Genomic DNA, 26,684 nt, shown 5'->3' on the forward strand with positions numbered 1-26,684 from the left:
TTATTGTGTTGACTTTTTAAAGAATGTTATGGTTATATGACTTGGGAAGTTTTGTCCCCAAACTTTTAAGTTAAAATTACTTTTGTTGCCGTGATATAGCCCTAGTTGCTGGCACAGAATTAAACAAACATTTATTTTGCATTACTTCTGCAGAAAGAAATATGGTGTAAATGTTTGGCTAGTAACAGTCTGTTTTAAAATGTTCTCTATTTTGTCGTAAGTTATATCCAGGAGTTATTCTTAATAGATATTACATTTATATAGCAAAATGCATCTATGAAGATATTTTTGGATTATATGTAAGAGCTTATGCAGTTCAAAAGATGTTAATGAGAAGTTTTTACAGTATGTCTTATTGTGACATAGCCCTTGCTGATGGCACCAGCAACCAACCAATGTTAAGATTACAGAAATGCTTTATACTTGTTGAAATGCATTTTCTAAATTAGTACAAGTCATTGTTGTAACACTCAAATTTACACTGATTTTTCTACTTCAGGCACTAACCAATACAATGCTTTTTTTTTAATTGATTAGGACAGAATTATCAGGAATTTTCTAAACATGGAGAATAGGAATACAAATTATACAGAATAAACTGACATTCACTGATGCAAGCACACTTATATCTAAATGATATTTTATGTCCATCGTTACACTTGTGTAGGCAGTCATTTAGTTGTGTGACATGATTTCCTTGCAGGCATTGGCTGATGTTGTGAAGAACCACCTTGCCTCAGGAACAGTATGTTCAAAACAGTTGTTACTCCGTTGTCCTATGTGTGTGAACCCTACATGTGCACAAGCAAAGGAATTCTTCCATTCACAGCAATCGTTGCTCGACCAGCATCATCAGGACAGACTGTACCAGGCCAGTACTTACTAGACACTGACTGCTGAACCTCACTGCTTACCAATACTCTACAGAAAGTGACAAGAAGTACTTCATAGAGACCAGCAAGCACCTGAAAGACATTTTCGTGTTGAGAGTTTATGTTGTAAGACCTTAGAGAACAAGTTTATGTAGACAAGTATATATATATAAATTTTCATAGTAATAAAAGGGAATAATGTCTTATTGTGTTTATGTCATGTTGCTTCTGGGAAGTCGATTCAACCATAGCCAAGAGCTGATTCAACAACATCCTGAATCAGTTCGATTACATATAGCATGATGTTCAAGTTAATCCTCACCAGAGTGAAGTCATTACATCTCTCTTTCTTGCACACAAAGAAAAAGAAAAGAGATTTCCATGCAGGGTCGGCCAGAAAGGGTTTCTCCCAAGTACATAAAACTACCTTCCTCTTCAAAGCCATATCCTGTTCATATAGATCTCTGCTTTGCCATTGCTATTGACCATGATTTTGCTCATCAGTGCTGGTTTTATTTCATATGCATTCAAACTGTCAGCTGGTAAGGTCTTACAGTTCTGTTGGTGCCTGCTATCAGATGGATGTCATCTGCAAAGTTTAGGTAGAAAATCGGCCTTCAATGAAAGGAAATTTGTGATGTGTAATGGTCATGGAGAGTTTTACGCATGATACTTTCATAGAAGATGTTGAATAGTAATGTGCTTGTTGTGCTATTATGGAGTGCTTTGATGACTTGGACACCATCTTCTTTGTTAAATGTTGGTATCATATGCCCTAGTCCTTGTGTCAAAAAGCCTGTTCAAAGTCTGTAAAGTTGGAGATTCTGATGATGCTTCTCTATCAGGATGTGACAATTAAATTTGCTCAACTGTGCTCCTACCTGGTCTGAAGCCAACCTGTTCTTCTGTTAGCAGTTCGTTAGTGGTGGTGCTGATATGATTCTGTATTATTTTCAGCATGACTTTGCTTTTGTGATAATGCTTATGGTTCTGTAGTTCTGGTGCTGTTGGCTGTTTCTTTTTTTGGAAGGGCTATTTTTAAGGAGGACAGGACTTGCATCAGATTTAAGAAATTTTATGTCCTGTTTGTCTTTTGGTTTGTTGGCCTTTTTTGGGCTTCACCACTCCTTTTTACACTTTACCCATTCTTTTACATATTGTTTACTAGTTACTAGTTTTTGTTGCCGTGATATATCCTTAGTTGCTGGCACAGCGTTAAAAACAACAAACAATTTGGAAGGGGATTGACTGTGTCCATTCTTTGGGTCAATTTTTGCATTCCCAGACTCTTTGGCATAGAGCAGGGAGGGTCTTTGTTGTATCTTCCCCACCCTGCTTGAGCAGTGTAGCTGGGACATCAATGTCAGTCAACTTTCCTCCCTTCAGCCTGCATACTGCTGTTTCACCCAGTTCGTATTGCTATTACCGGTTCTGTAGCGAGTAGGCAAGATGGCAGGTACCCATTATGTAGCTCGCTCCCAAGCTCCGTTGCTCACTGCACATGGGTATTTCCAATGGTTCCCACTTCTCAGCGCAACACGGTTACCGAGACAAGCGCAAAGGGAGAGGCAAACAGATGCAATAAGACTAAGTAACACAAAATAATAACATATTTACATTTTGTTTTAATATTTACATCGTGTGATCATCTTCAAACACTTATTAACAAGCTAAGTTGCTATTTGCTCATTGTAACTTATTTTAAAAATGGTTTATTTTTGTCAGACCATTGCAGTAAATGTTAATTTTTTTCAATCCTTTTTATCTTTGGCTATTTTATCTTAAGTTATAAATCAGTTTTATTTTTTTAATCAAATATTTTGCGCTTGTCTCTGTGACCGCGTTGCGCTGAGAAGTGGGAACCATCGGAAATACCCATGTGCAACGAACAACGGAGCTTGGGAGCAAGCTACACAAAGGGTACCTGCCATCTTGCCTACTCGCTACAGAACCAGTAATACCTTCCCATAGGACTAGGAGGTCTGCTGGTTCACTGGTTCTAGTCTGGTTGTTTTGAAGGCTATTTACTATTAGCGTTTGTCTTCAGATGTTAGTTGTACAGGGCTTTGTAATATTTAGTCTTTTAGTTGAGTACTGCAGTGCTTTCTGTGAGAAGGTGGCCATGGCTGTCTTCAATAACTGTCACCTGTCTTGGTTAGGACATTGGTTAGGTTAGTAGTTGGTAGGCCTTTTTTTTGGCTGTCACTCCATGCCATTCCCTTCTCTGTGTTCTGGTACTGGCTTTCAATCCATTTCTCCATAGCTGCCATCATTCTTTTCTTGATGACACAATTCACTTATTTGTATTTGAAAGTTGTTTCATGTTTCCTTTTACCTTTTCTCTTCAAGGCTCTCCTTTGGTCACAAAGATATAAGATATTTGTGACCCAGGGTTGTTTCTTCTTCCTTCTATGCCCTGGCACTTCCTTAGCTGTTGATGGTAGCTTCTCTGTGATATTTCTAGCAAGGGCATCTACATCACCATCTGACAAGCTGTGTGCAGTGAATTTACCTCAATTATGGCCTTAAAGACTGCAATGCTTCAGTCTTGCACCTTCTCCAAATCTAAACGAATTAGGGGATGTTTGAGTGGTGCCAGAGAGGTAGATAATGAGAGGGAGCACTCTTTCTTTATGCTTACTTGCTTAAGAAAAGTATTGATGCAGTTGCGTTCCTTCGAAACTTTATGCTACGTGACTGTTGTACTGTCAACCACTGCTAAACAAAGTCATTTCTGGCAGCGTTTATCTTTGGAGTGAATGTCTGGGTATTTACGATATGAAATTACTTTCATCTAAGAACAGGTTTTTATGTCTTTTATTCATGGGCATTGCTTAGATGAGGGGAGTTTAGGAGAGTTTAAATATATATATGACAGCTGACTATATTTAAAAAGGATAACTTTTATAAATTCAAACGCCACATCCATGAGCACATATTTGCATTTATTTAAAATCCATAAAATTCTTATTTATGAATATGGGAAAAGTTAAAACAGACTTACACATGAATGTAAAAATGACACAAGCATGCTCATAATCAGAGGACTTGCTCATATGTTGGGACTTTTGTTTACATATTTGACATTCAAGCATGCAACAATAAATTCAACAAATCATAATACTACTAATAAACAGCTATATATATATATCCATTCATATCCCTTATTGTAAGCATACTGGTGGACAATTTAAAGAAACCGGAGAAGCTTAAGACAAATATACAGCAAGCACATACACAAAGGAATAATTTTTCTTCACATTTATGCACTTTAAATAAATATTTACAACATTTTCTTTCATACTTTATTTAAAACAATTTTAAATTACTTTAAAAGCCTGCAAATAATGTAACTTCAATATTTTTTTGCTTTTGTACCATTCCTTTCTCAGAAAAGGACACAGAGCTACTTTTCAGCGAAAAATTAAGGTGAAGAGATTAATGACACTCCCTTTCAGATCACATGCACTAAGTTGATTCATTAGCTGTCCACTAAGAAGTCAAATCAACTGAGACTTAACTTTTTTCCCAGGCAGTAACATTATTGCAATAGGCACACTCTAAACTCTTAACTGTCTCACTCAGTATTCTCCACCAAACTGTTTGCTTGTAAGAAACTTTTCTGATTCTGTGAGAGACAACTCTGAGTGGCTACAGGCCATCCCTCAAGCTTCCATTGTTCATGCATTTTGCTCATGTTTGACTGTCGTCAATTTGCTGTTTTGTTTTTTTGTTTGTTTTTTTTTTCCATTGTATGGTTCAGATCTTTTGTTCCCAGCAAACCAACAATAACAAATTCTTTGGGAAATAGGTTTTATTGGCGAGAGTAAAAAAATCTTAATTTTGAGACATTGGTTAGTTTTTAGGCATGCATTATCTCCTTTCATAACTGTGGTACAGAAATGGTTTTGGGGCAGTGATTGCAACTGCATGGTAAGACTTAATGACTTCTTGTGTCCCATAAGCACCTGTGCAACAACATATGCAATTCTTACCAAATGTCAAGCTCCTATTGGAACCCACTGAGGGAAAAAGAAATCAGTACTTTGGAATCCTTTTGCCATTTCACTTCCGTGTCTAGGATAGCCATCATAATACACAACATGGCCGCCAGACAGGAAGGCACCCCACCAGCCGAAGGTGCCCACTGTCATGATGACATGGTCGCACATCCCCAGGAACCCCAAGTGAATGACTGGGGCTGCAGCTGCCACAATCTGAACATCTTCCCCATCCAAGTTTTTCTTACACCATTCAAGGTCATCGCTAACAACAAAAAATATAGACTGACCACCAAACTTAGATCTCATATATTGCAGGGCTTTCAGCAGATACGAGAGAGGTGCGCACTCATAACCGCGAGCCTGCTCACGTGGGTCAAGCATGTCTGCTCTGCGCACATGCACGCCTATCTTGATGACGTTACGTGTATTTTTGGTGATGTTTTTCATTGATTGTCTAATATGCATGTGAAAAAAGGTCTTCAGCTGCTTTTGAATGGGCCTTTTGAGTTGGAATGCTCGTCTGACTTCAGTTGTGATGTCAGTGAAGTAATGCCATGACTGCAGGAAGCCATGGAGTTTAATGTTAGCTAGGGGCAGACCATTCATGCGAGGATCACAGACAGCATACTGGTCCTCCGTCACTTGTTGCCACCCTTGCAGTGGACGATCATCAACATAGAGGCCACTGAAATAGCGGACAATCTCCAGTTTGCTTGAAATGAAAGCGACTCGCTGGTTTTTGTGTGCAATGCCCAACAAAGAAGCGTACTGGAACATCTGGTTTCCCAGACGACCAGAAGCCAGGACTGTCAGCATATGTTTTTTATCTTTCCCATGGGGTGTGTTGCTGCTAATACCAGATGTGAGACAGTCAGCTACCTGCAGAGGAAATCTGAGGGAGCAAGGGTGAGAGTTCTGGAAGGAAGATTGGTCCTGCTGATGGAGATCTCCAATATGGGCATTCATCAAGAACATTCCCAGTAGAAATAGTGTGAATGCTAGCATTACCATACGCTGCAGGGGATCAGCAGATGAAGGCAGTCTGCAGGTGACATCTGACGAGGGCCACATGACCATGTGACACACCATATGCATGCACTTGCAATCCAAGGTCTACGGGTACCAAATTTGCGCTGCTTAGGTCATTATGGAGTGTGCTGAAATCATAGTTGTGTAGTTTAGATACAGAAAATAAAATGTTTTGGATCTACCTTGTCTCATGTGTCCTATCAGGCCAAACACATTTAAGTTTTCAGCATGTACAAGAAATACCTAAACCAAATTAATTCACTAATTCTAAAAAATGACAGTGAAACAGAAAGTCATAGAGAAAGGAGTTAAACAGGCAATCACAGATGCAAACCTCCTTGGTCGGCCTACTGGCCCTCTACAAATGGTTCTATAAAAACACATTTTTGTGATGGTTTATTCTGGACACGAAGTACAGCAATCAAGCATTTCTCTAAAAAGGTACATCAGCAATGATATTACATAGTATAAGCATCAACATAGGGATCAGGTGACATTTCTCACAATTTTGAGAAACCAACAATTATATGAGGTGGATATTCCTGTTGGTAAGTTTCTATGTCACAGATAACAGTAGTTCAATTTTCCTTTATTTTATTCAGTTTCATATTTAAAGACCTTTTAAAAAATGTTTCCATTGTGTATATTTAGTTTGGATGTTGAAGATTTATTGAGTGTTGGATGTCAGCAGCACACGCATGTTCCTTGCCAGTTTATGGTTCTTCAATTTTTTTTTTTTCTTGGCTCATCTTTGGTACTTTTTTTTTTTTGCTACATATCCTCTTATCATCAGCTGTTTAGGGCTATTTAGTGGGGGTTTCATTCTAGACACGTCTTGACCATCTCCATTTTCTTTTACATTTTTGCAGTTAGTGAGTCTGTTCTTCACATCATTTTCCATATGCATATCTGTTGTTACTAGATATGTAAATTCATGGACTTTACTACTATGCCTCCATAAGCCAGGCTCGGTGACCAAATCCCTTTCTCTTATACTATTTTTCCAGTCCTTTCACCAATAATTTTCTATCAAAACTTCTCACGTTGCCCTACAGTTTTATCTTTCCTGTATTCTGTCTGTACTGATCTTTCTCCTGTCTTCCTTTTCTCTTTCTCGTTGGTCTTTTTTCTCTGTGCCCTCTTTTTTGTTTGAAGGTATTCGAGTTTTGTGGCAGGACTTTCTCACTGATTTCCCTTCAGGTGGGGTTGCTCGTCTTCTCTGCTCCCACAGTTGTTTTTTTGTTTTTTTAAGTTAGATACCACTTTCTACTCCTCTTCAAGCTATTGCTGCCTTGGTTACTGTGGGCAAGACTATCACTATCTGTTATGTCTATTTTCCACCTTCTGCTTGGATCTCCCAACTAGACCTCCAGGGTCTTATGAGCCAACTTCTTTTTCCTGTCCTTCTTTTGGGGGACTTCAATGAGCACCATGGGGTGAGGCTTTGAGTGATGCTAAGGGAAAGTTGTGATCTCTGCATTTTAAATGATGGGTTAAACACTTTTTGTCAGCCATACAGCAGCACTGTATTGGCTGTAGATTTATTGGTCATCAGTGTCGCGTGTAGCGACGAATCCAGCCGCTCCCAGTGCCGAACAAACGACACGCACACGAGATGACGCAACAAATATATATTTAATGAAAATAAAATAAAAAAACAAACCCCCTCCAAAAAGAGAGAGAGAGAGATGAAATAAAAGGAATAAAGGAGGAAACACAAAAGAAAGCAATGGGTCAGGGACACCTACAACTACCACGCACTACTCCCTCCCTTCTCCATTCGTACCCTGAAATGTCACTCGACGGTTCTCAAACAGATGCCTCGCAGTTTTACGTTGCTCCGTTCTATCAACGGATACTCACACATATAATCGTCACTCGAAGGTTCTCAAACAAATACCTCACAGTTATATGTTGCCGATCCGTTCCATCAACGGATACTCACACATATAATTGTCACTCGAAGATTCTCAAACAGATGCCTCATGGATATACTTTGCTCCGTTCTATCAGCGGAACTTTTCTTCCCACCCAACCTTCCTCTCTGCTCACCGGTCTCTTCTCTTTCCTCTCTCTATCCCCCTCTATTTTTCCCTAAAAAAAAAAACACCACAAAACAAAATTGCGTCAGACTTTATTGACGCAACAGACCCCCCCCCTTTCCCTCTCGGACTAGAGGTCAGGCTGAGCCAGCATGCGACACGCGACAGTCCCACATTACTATTTGATTTCAACTGGACTGTACATGACAGCCTATGTGGCAGGGATCGCTTTCCCATAATCATAAAATACTTAACTACTTGGGAGCAGGAAAACAATTTTTGTGAAGGCAGGCAGAAGATGTCTAATGCAGATTGACCTGCTTTTCAGGCCTTCTGCATCACCCATCTTTGGTCCAGCTCTAGTTTTGATTTAGATATTAGAAATGATAGTAGTGATACCCCTTTATAGGAACATCCTATGAATGTCTTTACATCTATCTGAAGTTGCTTTAGTAACAATTCCTAGGAGAGGGACATACATGTATAAATATCACCTATGTGTCCCATGGTTTACAGATGAGTTCTGGATGGCTCAGCATGCCTGTAAGGAGGCTCAACATCTTGTCCTCTGCAATCCCACTGGAAAATGTAATGCATTTCAAATGCAGCCAAGCACAGGCTCATTATATTTTTAACCAAACTAGAAAACTTGTATGGCAAATGTTTGTGTGCTCACTATCCTCCCAAAACCACTTTCCATGTTGTGTGGCTGGCCATGAGAGGAGAGTGATGTCCCTTCGCCTAACTGGCTCGAGGGTCACTCCTCTCCTTCATATTTCATATTTGTCCATTGATCTGCGTGAAGTTTTTGTGTCTAACATTTATCAGTACATCTGTTACGATATTTGCTATGCTCCTGGATAGATTTCTGTGTCTGCGCCACTTTTCATCTTTTTCTGTGCCATTTCTACTGTCACATCTTCGCTATCTTGCCATTACTTCAATTTGAGATCTGCATATCGGCAGAGTCGACTTCAAACTTTGATTGCCTTCCTCCATCTGCTTCAGAATGTCGAGCTATCACAGCAAATTTTGCGTGAAGTACAGACCAGTCTGCAATGATTGACATCATGTATCTCCAGGAAGCTCAGTGAAATATGCTGCACAGACTAATCTGACTGATGCCAATGCTGAAAAACGCCAACTTATTTTTGAGGCCTTTGACCTGACTACTGTACTTATGTCTTTCTTAAAAATAGTAGCTGGTAAAGAGTGACGAGGCTAAAGAGAGTGCTTTCAGCCTGCCTTTAATGATGGGAAAAAGCGCTATACAAATAAACATATTATTATTATAAAGGGAAGGTTTCAGGCTGGCTCAACCTGCAGGTTGGAGACTGTCCTCACTGAGGCACGGGATGTGGCTAATTCTCTGACATCTACCATTACTCAAAACTCTTCCTCCTCCCACTACACTACTGATTTTCAGTGCCTACAGTATACTGAAAAATCTTGCTGTGGCTTTTTTCCCCGATAACTCTGAGCAGTACAATATATTTTTCTCTCTTAATGATGTGCTGCAGGTCTTTCAGGACTCTGCACCTGGCCTTGTGGACATTCCTTATCAGCTGCTATTTGTCTTACACAAGTCTCTCTCCTCCTTCAAGACATCTTCAACTTCATTTGGATATATGGCTGTTTCCCTCCCTCGTGGCGATCAGGGCATGGATGTGGATGAGCGACATTTAGTGTCGCCTTCTCCATCCCGCCGTCCCCTGCCTTCTTCTTCTTCTGATCCCCCTGTTTCTGTGAGGCGCTCTGCGTCTTTTCCTCTCAGATAAACTATGTCTACAAATCCTTCAATTTAACTGTTGAGGGATCCGAGCCAACTTTGAAGAAATCCGATTCCTAGCATCTCGTTTCTCTCCTGATATAATAGCACTGCAGGAGACTCTTCTCCTACCTTCCATCTCTTTTTTCCTTGGAAGGCTTTAGAGTTTTATGTCAGGACTCACAGACTGGAGTCCCTTCAAGTGGGACTGCTCTTCTCATTTGCTCCCACCTTTTGTTTAGTCAGATATCACTTTCCACCCCTCTTGAAGCTGTTGCTGCCCGGGTTACCCTGGACAAGACTATCACTATTTGCTGTGTCTATCTTTCTTCTGCTAATATCCCGACAGGATCTTGAGGATCAATTGACCCAACTTCCTGCTCCCGCCCTTCTTTTAGGAGACTTTAACATGCACCACCCCTTGTGGGGCAGGGCCTCGACTGACACCAGAGGATTTGTAACTAGTCTGGAGCAGGACGTTAATCTTTATAACGGCGGATGGAATCTAAGGCAGATTGGCCTGCCTATCAGACGCTCGGCTCCACCCGCCTTCTCCGAAGTTCTAGTTTGAATTTCGAAGTAAAAGACACTGGCACTGATCCCACGTTGCATCCTGCTAAGCTCTTCAACTCAGTTTTAAAAGAAATCGCCTCAGAGACGATTCCTGCACAAAGACATTGTAATAGCCGTCCACGTGTCCTTGGTTTAGGGTAGTGTGGCCCAGCGCGCTCGGAAAAGGCCCAGCTCCTTACCTTCTGCCAACCCACTCCTGAAAATGTGATAAGTTTTAAACATAGTAGAGCTAATGCTCATTACATTTTTAAACAGGCAAGAAAACTTGCGTGGCAGATGTTTGTGTCCTCACTGTCATCCCGCACCACTTCCCAAGCGGTGTGGGCAGCCATGAGGAAGATAAAGGGAAGATTTCAGGCTGGCTCGATAGGCCATCTGCAGGTTGGAGAATCTGTTCTCACAGAGCCACGAGATGTTGATAATTCCTTGACATCCACCATTGCTCACCTCTTTGCACTACTCTCCAGATTTCCAGCACTTGAAAGCTGATCAGGAATCTTCTGGCTGTGACTTTTCTTCTGATAACTCCGAAAATTATTTCTTTGTCAGCCTTGGTACAGCTCTTTAGATTACAGCTGATATATTATGGCATGAAATAAATAAAAATTTTAAAAATCCAGTTTACCATATAAAAAACTTTAAAAATGAAAGAGGAATGAGTTTTATCTTCGAGTTTAATGGTTTTATGATCTGTTAGATTCAAGTTAAAATGTTTGTGTTAATGATGGCCCTCATGGGTTGTCCAAAAAGTTCTAAGCCTTACCCAGAAAGAAGAGCCATTGCTGAATATTTTTGTTGTGGTAACACACTACCACTTCTTATCAAGGTACACTTTCTGAAATGGACAAAACAGAGTCCCCAGCACTCATGAAGTATCTGCAAAAGAAAGGTATGACACCCAAGGAGATCCATGAGGACATGGTACTGACACTTGCCAAGGACTTCCCTTCCTATGCAAGTGTGAAGAAATGGGCTGTTGAATTCAAGCGGGGGAGGGTCAGCACAGAAGATCACTCTCAGTCAGGTCGTCCAAAAACCTCAACCACTGATGATCAAGTTGATGCCATTCACCATATGGTTTTGGATGACATACGTCTTACTGTCCAGCTAAGTCCATAGGCATTAGTTCTGGTTCAGTCTACACTGTTTTAACTGAGATCATGGGGATGAACAAGCTGTCTGTAAGATAGGTTCAAAGAATCCTGACGTCAGAGCAGAAGCTGCAAAAGGTTGACATTTCCAGGACACTTCTCACTCGCTTCCCAGAGAATTTCTACCGCATATTAGTAACGCAAAATAAAATCTGGGTTCATCACTTCAAACCTGAATCAAACATTCAAAGCAAACAGTGGAAACACTGTAGTTCTCCATCCCTAAAGAAATTCAAGCAGGCAGCATCTGTTGGCTTCTGTTTTTTGAGATTCTGAAGGTGTAATCATGATAAACTATCTGGAAAAGGAAAAAACTATTAATGGACAGTACTATGCATCAGAATTAGCCCAAATGAAGAAAGCAGTCAAGTGGAAACACAGAGGGAAGCTGAGAGGAGATGTCCTCTTGTTCCAGGATAAAGCACCCATTCCGTCTGCTTAAGTTGCAATAACTGAAATAGCCAACTGTGGCTTTGAATTGCTGACCTATTCCCCTTACCAGATTTAGTTCCATCTTTTACTTGTTTCCTAAACTCAAATTGCACCTGTGTGGTTGCCATTTTGGAAACAACGATGAGGTCATATGTGCTGTGGAGGAGTTTTTGATGGTCCAGGATGCCACCTTCTGTGATGGGATTGCAATGTTTGGGCAAGTGCACTGATGTCGAGGGCTACTATATAAAAGAAATTGTGAAAAACTGTCTTATTTCTGCAACTCCTGGGCAAGTCTTAGACCTTTTTAAACAACCCTCGTACCAACCATTTTGTTATCCTAACCCTCATATATTGATTGTTTTTGTAGATAAGGATGCTATTTTTGTATCCCCTAGGGGTTTTGTTTCCTAACCTTTGAATATCTCACTACCTTTCTCACTGTGAAATAGCTGAGTTGCTGGCAAAGCATAAAATGCTAACAAACAGTTCTTCAGAACTTCTTAAAGACCTTCCCGGATGGCGACATGTATCATGGTCAACAGATTCCTGTTATATTACTTACTAATGCCTTGCAAAAGGAAATCACAATAAGAAACACAAATCTTGAGAAATTCAAGATGGTTTCCCCTTGTCTGTTTAAATCTCCATTTGAGTGGGAAGCCATTTTGATGTCAAAATCTAGAACAAGTTGCACAAAATATGCTGAATCTAAAAAGTACAACAATAGTGGAAGCACATGTGTCATCACTGAATGTGTAGGATATAATTCTTATTTTTCAAAATGATAAAATGTTGAGTAGAAAGTAAGTCATCTTCATTCATGTGTGGAGGGCTGAACTCTTCTGATGCTTTTGTAATATTTATGTCACTGTACACAGTCATCTATTGTGTGAACAAAGACACATTCCTCCTCACTGTTACTGTATAATACAAGCTATGCAAAAGCAACAATTTTTTAGGTACATGTGCTGTTTATAGCATCTTGTGTAGGACCCATACTTACTGGAAAGAAGAAGGCATTTTCTTGTCAATGTGACTTTGACAAGAAAACCTCCAGTATTTTCAGTAATGTGCTATTAGAATCTGCCACAGTGGGAACAAGTACAAAGTCAACAATCACCACTATGCAAGCAGACTGCACAGACTAGTCTCAGACTTGTACTAAAACCATGTCTTGTAAAACAGGACATGTTTTGTCAGTAAACAGAAAACATACATCATAAAATATTTGACATTATGTTGTCAACATGGACAATCAGGATCCATACATCAAAAAATAATAACCAAAAATTGAAATAGATAAGGTTAATATGCACTTTAGCAATGTTAGCAATAGGGAAAAAAACAAAGGCGTGAGGTCAGTTAAATGGGAAAGATTTTAGGAGACACGAAGAAAGAAGTTCTTGCATAAACACAACTCCAAAAATGCTTAGAGCAAGAGGAATTCATGAAGAAAACAGCAACAGAAATTCAGTGGAAAATATAGGTAGTGACTTTTGATGCCACCAGATAATGACAAGGCTTTGAAGTCAAAATGGTCAAAATGGTCAAAAATGTGCACTGCTATAGCTACACAGTACATTCAATAAGTACCTATCATGTTATGCCCACCCACTGTTATCCATGTATGCAAAGAGAAAAAAAATGCAGAAATTCAGAATCTATAATGTAAATATGTAAAACTGTAGTTGCAACCCTTCTCTGTTTTGTCTTGCGGACCTCCGCGTGTGTGTGTGAGAAAGTTGTCTGTGGTAACTTCTAGTATGAACCTGGTGCAGACCTAAACTGATGATATCCCAGTAGAAATTTATGTCGATGTTGAAAGAAATTAAAGCCGAAGCTGTAAACATAATTGTAAGATTAAATAAAAAAACCTGATTACTTACGAAATAAGTAATCACAAGTGGTGACTGATTTATATCGTAGTCGCCGTTTACGGAGAACATTCTTCTGTACAACTACGCACTGCCCGTCGGCATATGGTACTGTCCGCTAGGGAGTACGATTGCCTGCAACATGTCTAGCCGCAGCATGTTTATCATTCACATAACACGGTCGCTGGATGATGATCTCAAGCCATTGTTCTCTGTTTATCCTGTCTCTTACATATGCATTCCCTCTCTAGAGTTTTGTTCCCTCTTTCTCCACATTCTCTTTGTAAGCCTCTAAATTATCTAAATTGCTGTCGGGGCCAAGAGTTGTCGTCGAAATCCATTGCTGTCAGAGAGGCAGGCGGCACGACAGATCAATAGCTATGCAAGATGAACCAAACTCGTCCAAACGTCATGAGAGAAGACTGGTTCACTTATAGCATTACATCGTAGAGACTGCACAAGAAAAAATGACGGACGCTATTTTTTTCTGCTGAAATTGCCCTCAGCATTGCGGACTACATCTATCATGATGCCAGATTTATTTTTCAGCAGTGCAACGTCTTTGCGTGACAAAATTTACAGTCGGGTTACAGCGGTCACTTTCACAAGCAGCCTAGCTGCAGATCTTGCACAAAATATCTCGGACGTACCGCTCGACCTTTCCAGACGGATACCCTTTACAAAACAGAAGACAATAAAGAGTGTAGGTGCGCATACATTTCATGATGTACACAATAATTATTAAAGATTACAAAAAAAAACAAACAAACAAAAAAAAACTACAGCCAATTGTGCACTTTGTCATATTCGTATTGAGCATATAAATCGATAAGAAATGACTAACCCTAGTAGCATTGGAAGGAAGGGCCATATGTAACCCATGCAGTGGGCCGATATGGAAACCCATGTGAACCCAGATATCTTGTCCAGCGATTATTGGTAATCTTAGGTATTTTGGCATATTCTGATTTACATTGTTTTAAATCAGGTTCTGCCAAAATTCCTAAAACTACCAATAATATCAAATGCATCAAAATAACCCTATAAATGCCAAACAAAATGTTACAAAAAAAATAAACATGATTTGTCGTTTACTTATGTTTATTGTAATTGTTAATGAAAAAAATAATTTAAAATATGCAAAAAATTTTAAAACATATGTCTATAGGCAGGAGAACTCTGGAAATACTGATTTCAAAACCAATCCAAATACATGAGAACTACAAAGATATCTATAAACTTTCATCTTAATTCCTCTCTACACATAATTAACCAGCTGATTAAAGGACTAGATATTGGATAAACATGTGTACATATTTTCAAATTTGCAATGGAATTTGATCATACTGAAATATTTTTTCTCAATGATTCATGAAAACACAGAGTATTTAGGTATTTAAGAATATTTAAGTCCCTACCCTGAACTGTTTGTCAAAGAAAGAGGTGGTTCTTTAGTCCCTTCTTCCCTTTCAGACCATTCAAGTTGTAGGATCGGGCTAACTCATTTGTAAACAGCAGAGATAGTATGCCACTGACTGACTACCTGCTTCAAACTGAATCCCCTACTCATTGCCAAATAGCATTCCTGAAAACAGACAATAATAAACATGCATCAATTTTTTAAATAAAACTTGCTGTGGGCAGTATCATGATACATGTTATGAGAACTAGTATTATAAGACCAAAATATGGATGAAAACCAATGAGGAAGTTTCATATTTATCTTTGTAACCAAGCTAAAGTGGTTACAGAAAATTTATTATCAGCTGTAATTCATGCCACCATAACAGTGCCTTTGTTACTTTTTAGTACTGCAGACATGTCATTTGTTCTATGCTATAAAATGCCATGAAAACCTCTAAAAGGAATAGCAAAAATACACTTTACTCCTTCTTCTAACAAATCAGAATAAAGCACATACCAAGCGTGCCCGTTTTCCTGGATCTGTAAATCCAGCTCGATATTTACTTCAGTTTTTTTTTTACTATGGCAAAAGAAGCCTGGGATTTTGCACTTCTGGTTATATTTCACAAAAACACTGTTCAAAAGTCTTGGCCGAGGGTAAGAACAAATAAAATGTTAAAATTATTATAAACAAAATGACTTCAAATTACCTTCCAAGGGGTTGTGGGTCCCTGTGCTGGCAGGACGAACACAGACGAGGGGCGCTGGAAGTGTGAAGGCAAAGGTGAAACACTGCTTTGCTGATAGCTGCTACTTGGGGTTACCCTATGGCTCACAACCACTGGCAGCAAAGAACATGGCAATGGTGGTGGACACTGTTACATAACTGAATGGTCATCACATAGTGATTCCATCACCGTCTGTTAGCTGGTAATGGACAAAAGCGTAATCCCTCGCCAATTGCTACACGATCAGGTCGCCATTTTGGGTAGCTTTTCTAAATAACCAAGCTTCTAGAGAGCCTCTGCAGGAATGCCACATGGGCCTGCCGCCTTGCCAGTATTCAAAGACTTGATGGCCTTGATGAATGTTGGTTGGTGGGTTGGTGCTTACTTGGAGCTGTTCGGCGCCTGGGGCAATGTCCAAAGTGGTTGGTGGTGGTTGTTATGTTTTATAGTGTCCTGAGATGATGATGATGTCTATTTGTAATGCGCAGGTATCTATTCAGAAGAATGCTCATTGCGCAGCAAAAAAAAATTTAAAAAAATAAGAAAAAAAATAAAGTGAACAAATATATAAAACACCAGGAAAGTAAAAAATATAGACAGAAGTGTTGCTTGGTTGTTTAAGTCTGTTCTGAAATAAACAGATGGGTCTTCAGTCTTTTTCGAAACGTGGTTTGTGAGGTGATGGTGGAGAGTGACGATGGCAGAGCATTCCACAGCTTAGGTTTTTGAAGGCCCTGGCTCCAGTGCGCTTCTTGTTGGTGTCTTTCGCTGCAGGGAGACAGAAGCGTGACTGGGAGCCTAAGCGCAGGCTACGCGACGGCTGGTAAGGAGGAATTATCTCTTGCAAATAGTCAGGAGCAGTTTTAAACATGCAGGACTGAGCAATCGAAAGTACTTTGGGGTCAATACGCTTGTTCATTGGGAGCCAGTGAAGGCTCTGTAGGATAGGGGTGATGTGCTCAGTGGACGACTTTGCACGGGTGACAATCCTGGCGGCTGTGTTTTGAACTCTTTGGAGTCAATCCAACTGAGTAGCAGGTATACCCCACAATGCACTGTTGCAGTAGTCTAATCGTGATATGATGGTAGCCACAGCAACTACTAGCTGCTGTACGTACACTGACGTACGAAAACGATAGGTTGCAGCAGTACAGTCGTCGTGAATCAGTAAGAGTGTTTGGTATTCCTCTGAATGAGGGAGAGACGGCAGAACAAGTAGAGCAGAAAGCCATCAAAGTCCTCAAAGATACTGGAGTAGATGTCTCTGCTACTGACATCGCTGTGGTCCACCGCGCAGGAAAGGCAGCCAGTGGGACCCGACCTGTGCTGGTCAAGTTCGTCTCTAGGCGCAAAAGGAATGAAGTGATCTTCTTCTTCTTTCCTATACGCCCCCAGTGGAGCATAGGGCCGCAACCACACGCCGCCATCGGACCCGGTCCTGGGCGTCCCTTTCTAGTTGGGACCATGTCATGCCAGCTGTCTCCGCCTCTCTGTGGACTGATCTCCTCCACGTCTGTCTGGGTCTCCCAACCTTGCGCCTCCCCTGTGGGTTCCAGCCCAGAGCCTGTCGCGTTATATTGTCGGCTGGCTTTCGTAGTGTGACCAATCCAGCCCCACTTCCGCTTCTGGATGTCATGGCTAGCAGGGTTTTGGTTGGCTCTCTCCCACAGGTCCGCATTGGAGATCTTCTCAGGCCATTGGATGTTAAAGATGCGGCGCAGACATTTGTTGATGAATGTCTGTATCTTGTTGGTGATGGCATTTGTCACCCGCCATGTCTCAGACCCATACAGAAGGACTGACTTTACATTGGTATTATAGATGCGGATCTTGGTGTGTAGAGACAAAGCCTTGGAGTTCCAGATAGGTCTTAGGGTGTGGAATGCAAGCCTGGCTTTGTTTATTCGGCTTCTGACATCGTCATCTGTACCCCCGTCTTTGCTGCTGACTATGCTGCCAAGGTAGGTACAGACTCTGTAATACATTCTCCATGTAGTTGGAGTGGAGCTTCTTGCTTTGTGTTGACCCGCATTACCTCCGTCTTCTTGATGTTGATGGTTAGGCCAGTCATTGCTGCTTCTTCTGCGAGCAGAGTGAGTTTTGTCTGTGCGTGTTGTTGATTGTGGGACAACAGGCTGATGTCATCCGTAAAGTCAAGATCCTCAAGCTGCCTGGCGAAGGTCCACTGAACGCCCGGGTTTGCTGTTAGAGGTTGTTCTCCTCATGATCCAGTCTATGACGATCAAGAAGATTGTCGGTGAGAGCAGACAACTTTGCCTCACTCCAGTCCTCACTGCGAAGGGGTCAGACAGTTTTCCCTTGTGTATCACCCGGCATGTCGAGTTCTCATACAACTGCTGGATGATGGCAATGAACTTTGGTGGAAATCCGTAGTGCCGCATCAGTTTCCATATGGTTTCCCTGTCTACGGAGTCAAAGGCCTTCTCAAAATCTACAAAGGTTATGTATAGTTATGTTATGTGACTGCCATTCAATGGACTGTTCGATAATAATTCGCAGAGTAGCGATTTGGTCGGTACATGATTTTCCCTGCCGAAAGCCTGCCTGTTCTTGCCTAAGTCTCCTATCTAGGGCAGTTTTAAGTCGCTCCAGGATGATTTTGGTCAACACCTTGCTTGGAATGGACAACAGCGTAATCCCTCGCCAATTGCTGCACTGTGTCAGGTCACCTTTTTTGTGTAACTTCCCTAGGTAGCCAAGCTTCCAGTCTGCTGGAACTTGCTCCCGTTCCCAAATTTTCTTCAGCAGGGGGTGTAGCATCTCTGCTGCGGCTGTTGGGTCTGCCTTGAGTGCTTCTGTAGGAATGCCATCTGGGCCTGCCGCCTTGCCAGAATTCAAGGACTTAATGGCTTCGATGATTTCTGTCTTGGTTGGCGGGTTGGTATATACTTGGAGCTGTTCTGCAGCTGGGGGAATGTCCAAAGTGTTTGTTGGTGGTGGTCGGTTAAGTATTTCATCAAAATGTTCCACCCATCGTGATCTTTGTTCTGCATCCCCGGTGATGACGCTGCCATTCTTATTCTTTATTGATCTGCATGCATTGGTGTTTTTCTTTCCTGACAGAATTCGTGTTATTTCGTATATTCTCTTTGTGTTATTTCTCAAAACTGCTTGTTCTGCCTCTTCTGCCATCCTGTGTGCGAATTGTCTCTTGTCGTCCCTTGCGCTCTTCTTCGCTTCCTTGTTTATCTCCCAGTATTTTGCTCTGAGCTCCTTTTCCTGCTGGTCTTGACATTGGTTGATCTTCTGCTTCAGCTCTTTCCTTTTCTCTATCTTTTGCCAGGTCCCTAAAGTCAGCCATTCCTTGTGCTGTTTTCCTTTTTTTCCCAGAACGTGTGTGCAGGCATTCTTCCAGGTCTCTTGTAATCCTGGTGTCCAGTCACTTAATCCCCAGACACTTCATCCCCGACACTTCATCCCCTAGACTTTTAATCCCCAGACACTTCATCCCCAGACACTTAATCCCCGACACTTCATCCCCAACACTCAAGAACAATTTTCATATCATATTGTTGAAGAACATTAAATTTACTAGCTTATATGAACTTTAACTAATGTTGTAGATGTTCAAATGACGTTGAAGTTAAAAGCATGATTTGAATTTGAATTTCAATTAAATTTTTCGCTGACTTCATAATTTTTATAGTTAAGGATTTAGTTTAGGGATTAAGTGTCTGGGGATGAAGTGTCTGGGGATTAAAAGTCTAGGGGATGAAGTGTCGGGGATGAAGTGTCTGGGGATTAAGTGACTGGGAACCTGTAATCCTGTCCAGTGGTTGGCCACTGTTTCTTCCAAGAGTCCTTCCAGTGTCGCAAATCTGTTTTTAACTTCGCAATTGAGCTCATTTTGCTTTTTACGGTCTCTAAGAAACTGCACATTGAATTTGTGGTGCGGTCTGTCTGATGTGTCGTGGAAAGACTTCAGCTTTATCTTCATGGTTGCCACAAGCAAGTGGTGGTCTGTGGCTACATCTGCACCTCGTTTTACTCTGGCATCCAGAAGGCTCCTTCTAAACTGGCGATTAATGGTGATGTGATCGATCTGGTTTTCTGTATGTCCATCTGGCGAAGTCCAGGTGGTCTTGTGGATGGTTTTGTGTGGAAAAACTGTGCCTCCAATGACAAGGTCGTTGAACAGGCAGAAGTCTGTGAGCAGCTCCCCATTTTCGTTGCAGTTGCCCACACCGTGCTTACCCATGACGTGTTCTTTGTCTTTGTTGTCATTGCCAACTTTGGCATTCATGTCGCCCATTATGATCTTTAGGTCTCGTTTTGGAGTACGAACAACCAGTGCTTGTAAGGAGTTGTAAAAGTCTTCTTTTTCCTCCTCTTCAGCTGCGTTAGTAGGTGCATAGCACTGGATGATCGTGATCTTTCTCCCATGAATGAAGTGATGGCAAAGAAAAAGAATTTAAAAAGTAAATCTGGTTACGAGCGCACCTTCATCAACGATGACATCACTCCTCGGTTATGTCAAGAGATTGGGCTACATGGGGTGGACTATAGACGGCAAAATAATGTGCACCAAGAAATCTCCTCCTGGACTTTCCCCTGCAGATCACCCAAAACCAATAGCGATCGAGACCCCAGATAATCTTTTCAAGCTTGGGGTGAAAGCTATTGACTACGCTTCTCTTGGATTGGAGTATCTGTCCGAAACACCGGCAGCGGGTATCTCCCTTGAACCTGAAGATGAAACCCCTACGATTGATCAACAGGCCTAGGCCAGCCCATGGGGGGGATAACTCTGTGTCTTTCCAACTAGCGAGCCAACAATGTACTGAACATTTGCGACTGGCAGATGCACGTTATGACATTCCATGCCGTCGTAGGCCTACGGTAGTAAGTACCTACCCTAAGAAACCTGTATACTCAGTAAATCTCTTGTCCTGCCTTACCCTGAATGTATGTGGCGTTACCTCGAAGTTAACTTTCCCGGACCTAGAAGATTTGATTAAGTCATACGATATTTGCTGCCTGTGTGAAAGCAAGTTAGACAACACTGACTCGATCCACATTGATGGTTTTATGTCTTTCTACAAGAACCGTAGCAAATGCGTAAGAAGATCGGGAGGTGTTCTTATGTTAGTAAGGGAATCACTCGCTCAATACGTAACCATTTTGGAAGAGCAATCTGGAAAAAATAATATAGATAACGATAGTGTGCATTATTACTCTTTTGTTGATCACAAGATAAACCAGGATGCCTTATTTCTAAAAGTAAAAAAGGAAGCCATAGGACAGGATATTATGTTGGTGGGCATGTACATGCCACCTGAAGGGTCACGATATGTAAATTTAGATGCATTTCATGAACTCGAGGAGACCCTTCTTGCCCTTAAAACAGAACATATATGTATAATGGGAGACCTAAATGCTAGAACTGGGCAAATCTCAGAAAACCTGAGTGATGAACCACTGAACCCTGATTGTAGTCTCAATAATTATTATGATCTGCCAAAACGTGTCTCCCAAGACAAAAGTACTAATAACTATGGTAAAAAAACTAATTGAATTATGCAGAAACCTAAACCTTGCAATTGTCAATGGAAGAGCAGGCCCCGACAAAAACACAGGAAAGCTTACCTGTAAAAACTCAAGCATAGTAGATTACTTCATACTGTCTAGAGAACTCTTTAATATAATTGAAGACTTTAATGTCCTAGAATTTAATGAGTTATATTCTGATATTCACTGTCCACTAGAACTCCACCTCAAACTACCATCCAAACAAAACTTTCAACCCAAAGTACTCCCATTACTAAATGATGATAAAGTAAAGAAGGACACAACACTAAAGAAACCCAAATGGAAAAGTAGAATGAAAGATGACTTTATTAGTTCCCTAGATTCTAACAAGATTAGCCACTTAACAAATGAAGTTAACGAGCTGTTACAAAGAAGTCATGAAGTAGACTTACACAAGATTGATGCTCTAACCCAGGGATGCACAACCTACGGCCCGCGGGCCATAACCGGCCCGCGACGCGGTGCCATCCGGCCCGCGAAACTTCTGCCCACAGTGCAGGAAATCGGCATGTTAGTAATAAAAGAAGACTTTAAAGAAACGAAAAAAAAAAAAAAGGAAGAAGTATTTATCCCTACGTAGGGGCGTTTCCCAATCTTCTTTTCGATGGACGAACATTTCGATTCAGTTCTCCGACTTGGTGTCTCTACGATGAGGCCGGACATTCAGAAGTTGGTTTCGGGGAAAACAACTTCAAATATCCCACTAATTACTACATAATTAATGGTAAGTACAACTTGTTTCTATTTAAAAATGGTATCTGCTCTATTTTTTTCCTTTTTGTATTTTTGCGGTGAAGTGGCCCGCGGCAGGGCTGTCCGAAATGGATATGGCCCGCGACACGGCTGTCTGAAATGGATATGGCCCGCAGGCCGAAAAAGGTTGGGCATCACTGCTCTAACCCAAGAGGTATGTAATATTATGCTGGATAGTGCTAGTAGATGTGGCCTACTCCCTTATGCCAGCAACCCAAAGAAACAGCAAGTCCCTAGTCAAAAGCCTAAAACTAAACCATAGTTTAACCCCAGCTGTCGTATGAAGAGATGCGAATTCTTTAAAGCACGGCGCCAAGCAAAGACGTGTAACAGCCCAGAATCCCAATCACGCATGAATAGAGCTGGACATGATTACAAGAGAGAAATAAGAAAGCAGTTTAAACTCTACCAGCAAAAATGGTTTAGGAAAATTAGACACTTAAGAAGTAAGGACCCAAAGGTTTTCTGGAACATTCTGAACAAGAATAACAGTGATAAAATAAAGAAGGAAATCCCAACCTGTAATGAATTTTTACAGCATTTTATGGAGATAAACAATCCCGGCAATTATACACTTGAAACTGAGCTATTTGTGAACACCACTGAAACTAGCAATAACTATCTCAACAGTGAAGTAACAGAGAGCGAGGTTGCCAATTGCCTAAAAAAGCTAAAAGGAAGCAAAGCTTGTGGAAATGACAATATAATAAATGAATTTTTAAAATTCTCACAACCAAAGACTCTGACTCTATTCACAGCCCTCTTTAACCTCATATTAGCAACAGGTCATGCCCCCACAGAATGGGCAACAGGTATTATAACACCAGTTTTTAAAAACAAAGGAAAACAAAGTGATCCAAATAACTACCGTGGTATTACAATTCTTAGCTGTTTTGGTAAGCTATTCACAAGTGTCCTTAATGAACGCTTAAAACACTACCTAGAGGAAAATGATCTCCTAGGGCAGGAACAAGCAGGCTTTCGGCAGGGTTTATCCACCCTTGACCACCTATTCACCATGCAAAGCATACTCGAAATTTTACTAAGTAGAAAAAAAACGAGTCTTCTGCGCGTTTATTGATTATCAGAATGCATTCGATAAGATAGATAGAACTTACTTGTGGGAAAAATTGCTAGATCTTGGAGTCAAGGGAAGATTCATGAATATAATCAAGGATATATACAAAAAGGCAAAATCCTGTGTTAAGATTAATGGAAACCAATCAGAGTTTTTTAAAAGTAGTCATGGTGTCAGACAAGGGGAGAACCTATCTCATCTATTATTTGCAATTTATCTTAATGATCTGAAAACTCATCTCTTAGCAGACTCTGTTAGTGGTCTTTCAGAACTAGCCAAACTAATACCAAATAACCTCACTCCTCAAGAAACTGATGTGTTCCTTAAATTATTCATACTCCTATATGCAGATGATACTGTCATTTTATCCGAAACACCAGAAAATCTACAGAATGCTCTAGACAGCATGAAAAAATACTGTGATAAGTGGAACCTGACAATTAACTCGGACAAAACAAAAATAGTTATATTCTCTAGAGGTAAAATAAGAAAGAAACCAACATTTGTTTATAACGGTGAGAAACTTGAAATAGTAGATCATTACTCCTATCTTGGCCTGAAACTAAACTACAATAACAAATTTCTAGTAGCACAAAAAGACCTATATGACAGAGCCTCAAGAGCCATGTTTGCTTTACTGAAAAAATGTAAACAGTCACAGCTACCACTAGATATTCAACTTGACATGTTTGACAGAATTGTCCTTCCAGTACTTACCTATGGTTGTGAAATATGGGCATCAGGAATTAGTGACATTTGTGTTAAACTACAGCTAAGATTTTACAAAATGATCCTCAAAATAAGAAAGTCCACCCCATCTTGTATAGTGCTTGGAGAGTGTGGTCGCTTCCCTGTTAGTCTTCTTATTAAAAGTAGGATGCTTAGCTTTTGGTTTAAATTGATTAGCAATAGTAATAAACTATCAAGCACTACACATAGAATGCTCTTAAACTTACATGAAACAAACATCCTTAAGTCTAGCTATATCAGTACTATTCAGACAACGCTGCAAGATCTTGGCCTCAGTGGAATATGGATAAACCAGAAATGCATAAACATAACAGGTGATTGGTTCAAGAAGAAAGTAGATAGGTCCCTACAGGACCAGTATATCCAGAATTGGTTAGGGGAACTAGACTCCAAACAAATATACTCAAATTATAGAATGTTTAAAAGCAGTTTCTTACTAGAACCCAACTTAAAAATCCTCCCCCACATGATTATCTCCCTTTAATAAAATTTAGGTCATTGAATAACCACTTTCCAGTGAATAAAGGTAGGCAAACAGATATCCCTAGAAATGAAAGGTCCTGTAGACTCTGCAACACCAATGACATAGGGGATGAATTCCATTATCTTTTTAATTGTAACAAATTTGATACCCAGCGCAAAAAATACTTATCAAGCTACTATACTCGTAACCCAAATGCTTACAAATTCCATTCTTTATTAGTCTCAAAAAATAAAAAGACCCTCAGCAGATTAGCTCGATTTGTAAAGATACTACTAAGGACAGTGAATTAGTTAAATTGATAAAACGTGTGTGTGGGAGATATTGTACACAGGGATGGATGGGAGGGTACACGGACTTTTCGCCGACGGACGTTTCGCCGCCGGACGTTTCGGAGCCGGACGTTTTGCCGACCAGACGTTTCGCCACCGGACGTTTCGGAGTCGGACCTTTTGCCGACCGGAATTTCGCCGCCGGACGTTTCGGCGCGGGGCACTTCATTTCGGCATTTCACGCGGGACCTTTAGCCGAAGTCAAGTGTGGGACGCCCCTTAGCTCACACATTTCTCTCGCCATTGTATCAATGTATCAGTGAACTCTCTCTCACTATCCCTCCTCATGTGAACCGTTAGCTCACACATTTCTCTCGCCGTTGTATCAATGTTTTTTCTCAAAGCTATTGCGCATAATCTGTGACAATCAAAGTGAACTGTCTGTGAAGTCTGTGTGTAAAATTTGTTTGAAATAAAGAATTATTGTGTAATCTAGTAGTTACTTTCATTCTTTGAGAAGTAAGTAAGCTCTCTCTCTCTCTGACATAATGCGGCGAAACGTCCGGCGACGAAACGCCGGTCGGCAAAACGTCCGACTCCGAAACGTCCAGTCGGCAAAACGTCCGACTCCGAAACGTCCGTCGGTGAAACGTCCGTCGGCGAAACGTCCGCACACGGGATGGGAGTGCACTAATATGTACATTACCCCCTGTGATAAAGAAATAGTAAAAAATACAGAATACCTGTGAAAGAGAGTAAGAGAGAACAAGAGAGTGGTTATCCTTTTGTTTAGATATGCTCAGATGCTTTAACCTACTCGATTACAATATTACACGAAGAGACTGAAAAAGGAAAGAATGAATGGATGATTTTGAATATATGTGAATGAGAGACACTCTATATTTAATGATAAGAATGTGAATGTATATGCATGGATATTTCCTAACTTCTCAATACCCCCTGGAGAGCGACAGAATAAAAAGAATCTTGAATCTTGAATCTTGAATCTTGAAAGTGAGTTGGCAGCAGCTTGAGTCCGCATAGGACGTAATCTACCTAAAGTCCTCAAAAAGTCCTGACTTATGACGAACAGAATACACACTCGGAGACAAGCTGTTATGTTTATTAGATAATTCAGACACACACACAAGGGGCATAACTAAGATATTGTAAAAGTGGTGGCCGGTTCAGTATTTCTTCAAAATGTTCTGCCCAGCGAGATACTTGTCCTGCATCCCTGGTGATGACGCTGCCATTCTTATTCTTTATTGGTCTGCATGCATTGGTGTTTATCCTTCCTGATAGAATTCTTGTAATTTCGTATAGTCTCTTTGCGTTATTTTGTCCAGCTGCTTGTTCTGCCTCTTCTGCCATCCTGTGTACGAACTGTCTCTTGTCGCCTCTTTCACTCTTCTTCACTTCTCGGTTCGTCTTACAGTACTTTGCTCTGAGCTCTTCTTTTCCCTGGTGGTCTTGACATTGGTTGATTTTCTGCTTCAGCTCTTTCCTTTCCTCTATCTTTTGCCAAGTCCCTAAAGTCAGCCATTCCTTGTGTTGTTTTTCTTTCTTTCCCAGAACGAGTGTGCAGGCAGTCTTCCACGTTTGCTGTAATCCTGTCCAGTGGTTGGCCACTGTTCCATTCCAGAGTCCTTCCAGCGCCGCAATTAAACTCTGCTTGCTTTCTGCTGTCTCTAAGAAACTGCACGTTAAATTTGTAGTGCGGTCTGTCTGATGAGTCACGGAAGGATCTCAGCTTTATCTTCATGGTTGCCATAAGCAGGTGGTGGTCTGTGGCTCCATCTGCGCCTCACCTTTTGCTGACATCCAGCAGACTTCTTCTAAACTGGTTATTAATGGTGATATGATCGATTTGGTTTTCTGTATGTCCACCTGGTGAAGTCCAGGTGGTCTTGTGAATGG

At 40.9% G+C, this 26,684-nt stretch overlaps 2 protein-coding genes across 10 annotated transcripts in view; one reads left to right on the plus strand and one right to left on the minus strand.

Annotated features, from left to right (window-relative positions):
• Positions 1 to 1,075, plus strand: part of LOC112556939 (ferrochelatase, mitochondrial-like) — a 48,075-nt gene extending 47,000 nt beyond the window's left edge. For both annotated transcript variants that reach the window (XM_025226437.1, XM_025226436.1), the window contains one exon: positions 704 to 1,075. In XM_025226437.1, coding sequence (XP_025082222.1) covers positions 704 to 886 — 183 coding nt within the window. In that variant the 3' untranslated portion in view covers positions 887 to 1,075. The remainder of the gene's footprint in view (positions 1 to 703) is intronic.
• Positions 1,076 to 3,796: 2,721 nt separating this feature from the next.
• The window catches only part of LOC112556940 (galactoside 2-alpha-L-fucosyltransferase 2-like), a 35,072-nt gene continuing 12,184 nt past the window's right edge, over positions 3,797 to 26,684 (minus strand). For 4 of the 8 annotated variants that reach the window (XM_025226442.1, XM_025226445.1, XM_025226444.1 and 1 more), the window contains one exon: positions 3,797 to 6,033. In XM_025226442.1, the coding sequence (XP_025082227.1) occupies positions 4,874 to 5,971 (1,098 nt within the window). In that variant the 5' untranslated portion in view covers positions 5,972 to 6,033 and the 3' untranslated portion in view covers positions 3,797 to 4,873. Of the gene's footprint in view, positions 6,034 to 7,850; positions 12,865 to 13,760; positions 15,334 to 15,862; positions 16,405 to 26,684 lie in introns of those variants that run through there. The other 4 variants (XM_025226439.1, XM_025226440.1, XM_025226438.1 and 1 more) reach the window with 4 other exon arrangements.

This window comes from Pomacea canaliculata, linkage group LG2 (assembly GCF_003073045.1).
Source record: "Pomacea canaliculata isolate SZHN2017 linkage group LG2, ASM307304v1, whole genome shotgun sequence".
NCBI lineage: Eukaryota > Metazoa > Mollusca > Gastropoda > Architaenioglossa > Ampullariidae > Pomacea > Pomacea canaliculata.